The following is a 1,571-nucleotide window of genomic DNA, read 5'->3' on the forward strand; positions in this document are numbered from 1 at the left end:
GCCCAGGAGGCTCTGCCCCGACCACGTGCAGAGGCTCCTCAGGGCAGGCGGCGCGCAGCGGCTAGGCGGATCCCTAGCCCCACGAGCCGGGGCAGGGGCTGGAACCAGATGCTCCTCGGGTTGTTCAGAGCTGGGGAAAAGCTTTCAGGTCCCAGTGGCCCGCCCATTTCTCGCAGGCTTGCTCCGCCGTGGCTTGAAGCGGTTCCATCAGTGGGGCTCCTAGTCCCGAAGGGCGAGCCTGGGGGCCCTGAGCTGCGGTGACATGCTTGTCTTTCATTATTTGTCTGCAGTTTTTGACCTGAGACTTCACAGCAATCTGTTGCCGGAAAGAGCAGCTCCCAGGTTAGGTTGCAGGAGCCACACACACTACTCCGTTCTGGCACCGGCATCAAGTCCCTGAGCCATGGAATTGGCCCTGCCTTAGCTGCCAAGTAAAATCCAGAAATCAGGGTTACAGCCAGAAACAGACATTAACCTCAGAACTGAGGGATGCGCAGGCGGTCTTCACATCACGTTCAGGCAAGAGCCTGTTGTCTCTGGAGTTGCTTTCAGTTTGTTTAACTTCTGGTGGAACTGTTTACACAACATAAAAAGCAATTGTAGCTGGGATTAATTTATGCTCACTAAGGTCAGGTTGTTTCTATTCAACGATAAGAAATGCACCAAGGGGAAGGGCTGCAATGGCAGCCCAGCAGTGTCCCCTGTGCTGAGTTCAGCCACTAAACCCGCATGTCCAGGATGATCCCCTCAGATCTTTGGCACTGTAGTTAAAGCTCACAACCTAGTGGATTTGCAGCACAGCTGCTGCACAGCAAATCCCCTCAGTCTGGAGCGGAGGGAGGGAAATGTACAATAAAATGTGCCTGCAGAAGTTCTGGATGGGTCCAGTGTTGAACAGGCCATCACCTGTTATATTCACCTGCTCCAATCACCCCTGCTTTCCCAACTCACTGAACAAAGGGACTGGGTATAACTTGACCAGCCCTCTCTGTGCTCAAAAACTGCTAACTTGCTGAGTGAGCAAGCAAGCTAGCTGGGAAAAGAAATCACCCTCACCCCCACCCCTGCTCCCCAGTACATGCACAGAGCACATGGTACTGAGTGAACAGTCACAGAAGCTTTAAACAAACATGCATGTGTGCAGTATCTGCCCCCCTCAGCAATGCACAACTAGATGCCTCATGGGCGGGGGAGCTTTACCTTGTTCTGAGCCATTGGTATAGATGGGCCTGATGAGCCCGGATGAGTTGATACAACATGGGAAAACGTGCTGTCTCTAGCCACAGAAGGGGTGCCTTGCTGTGACAGGTGGCACAGCTGGACTCCGCCCTGCTGGAGGCTGCATGCTTTATACAGACCTGTCTGTCAGTGAAAGCTGAGGACAGGAGGGGAAGTCTGTTCCTGACACTCATCCAGCACAAAATGGTCAAGAGCAGACAGTGGCACACTCTTCAAACACATCTGTCTCCTACCATTGGACTCACTCCCTGCACACCCCTGAGAACTGCACAGGGCCAAGGTATGAGCACAAAACCAGCAGTCTGAGCAGCAGTACAAGAAGGTATCATTCC

General features: G+C 53.3%; 1 protein-coding gene across 1 annotated transcript in view; it reads right to left on the reverse strand.

The window, feature by feature from the left end:
* The window catches only part of WNK4 (WNK lysine deficient protein kinase 4), a 23,996-nt gene extending 22,781 nt beyond the window's left edge, over positions 1–1,215 (reverse strand). Inside the window, exon 1 of the mRNA XM_025200741.1 lies at positions 1,201–1,215. Within this exon, the coding sequence (XP_025056526.1) occupies positions 1,201–1,215 (15 nt within the window). The remainder of the gene's footprint in view (positions 1–1,200) is intronic.
* Positions 1,216–1,571: the final 356 nt, after the last annotated feature.

The sequence above is a fragment of the Alligator sinensis genome, unplaced genomic scaffold (genome assembly GCF_000455745.1).
Source record: "Alligator sinensis unplaced genomic scaffold, ASM45574v1 scaffold161_1, whole genome shotgun sequence".
Classification (NCBI taxonomy): domain Eukaryota; kingdom Metazoa; phylum Chordata; order Crocodylia; family Alligatoridae; genus Alligator; species Alligator sinensis.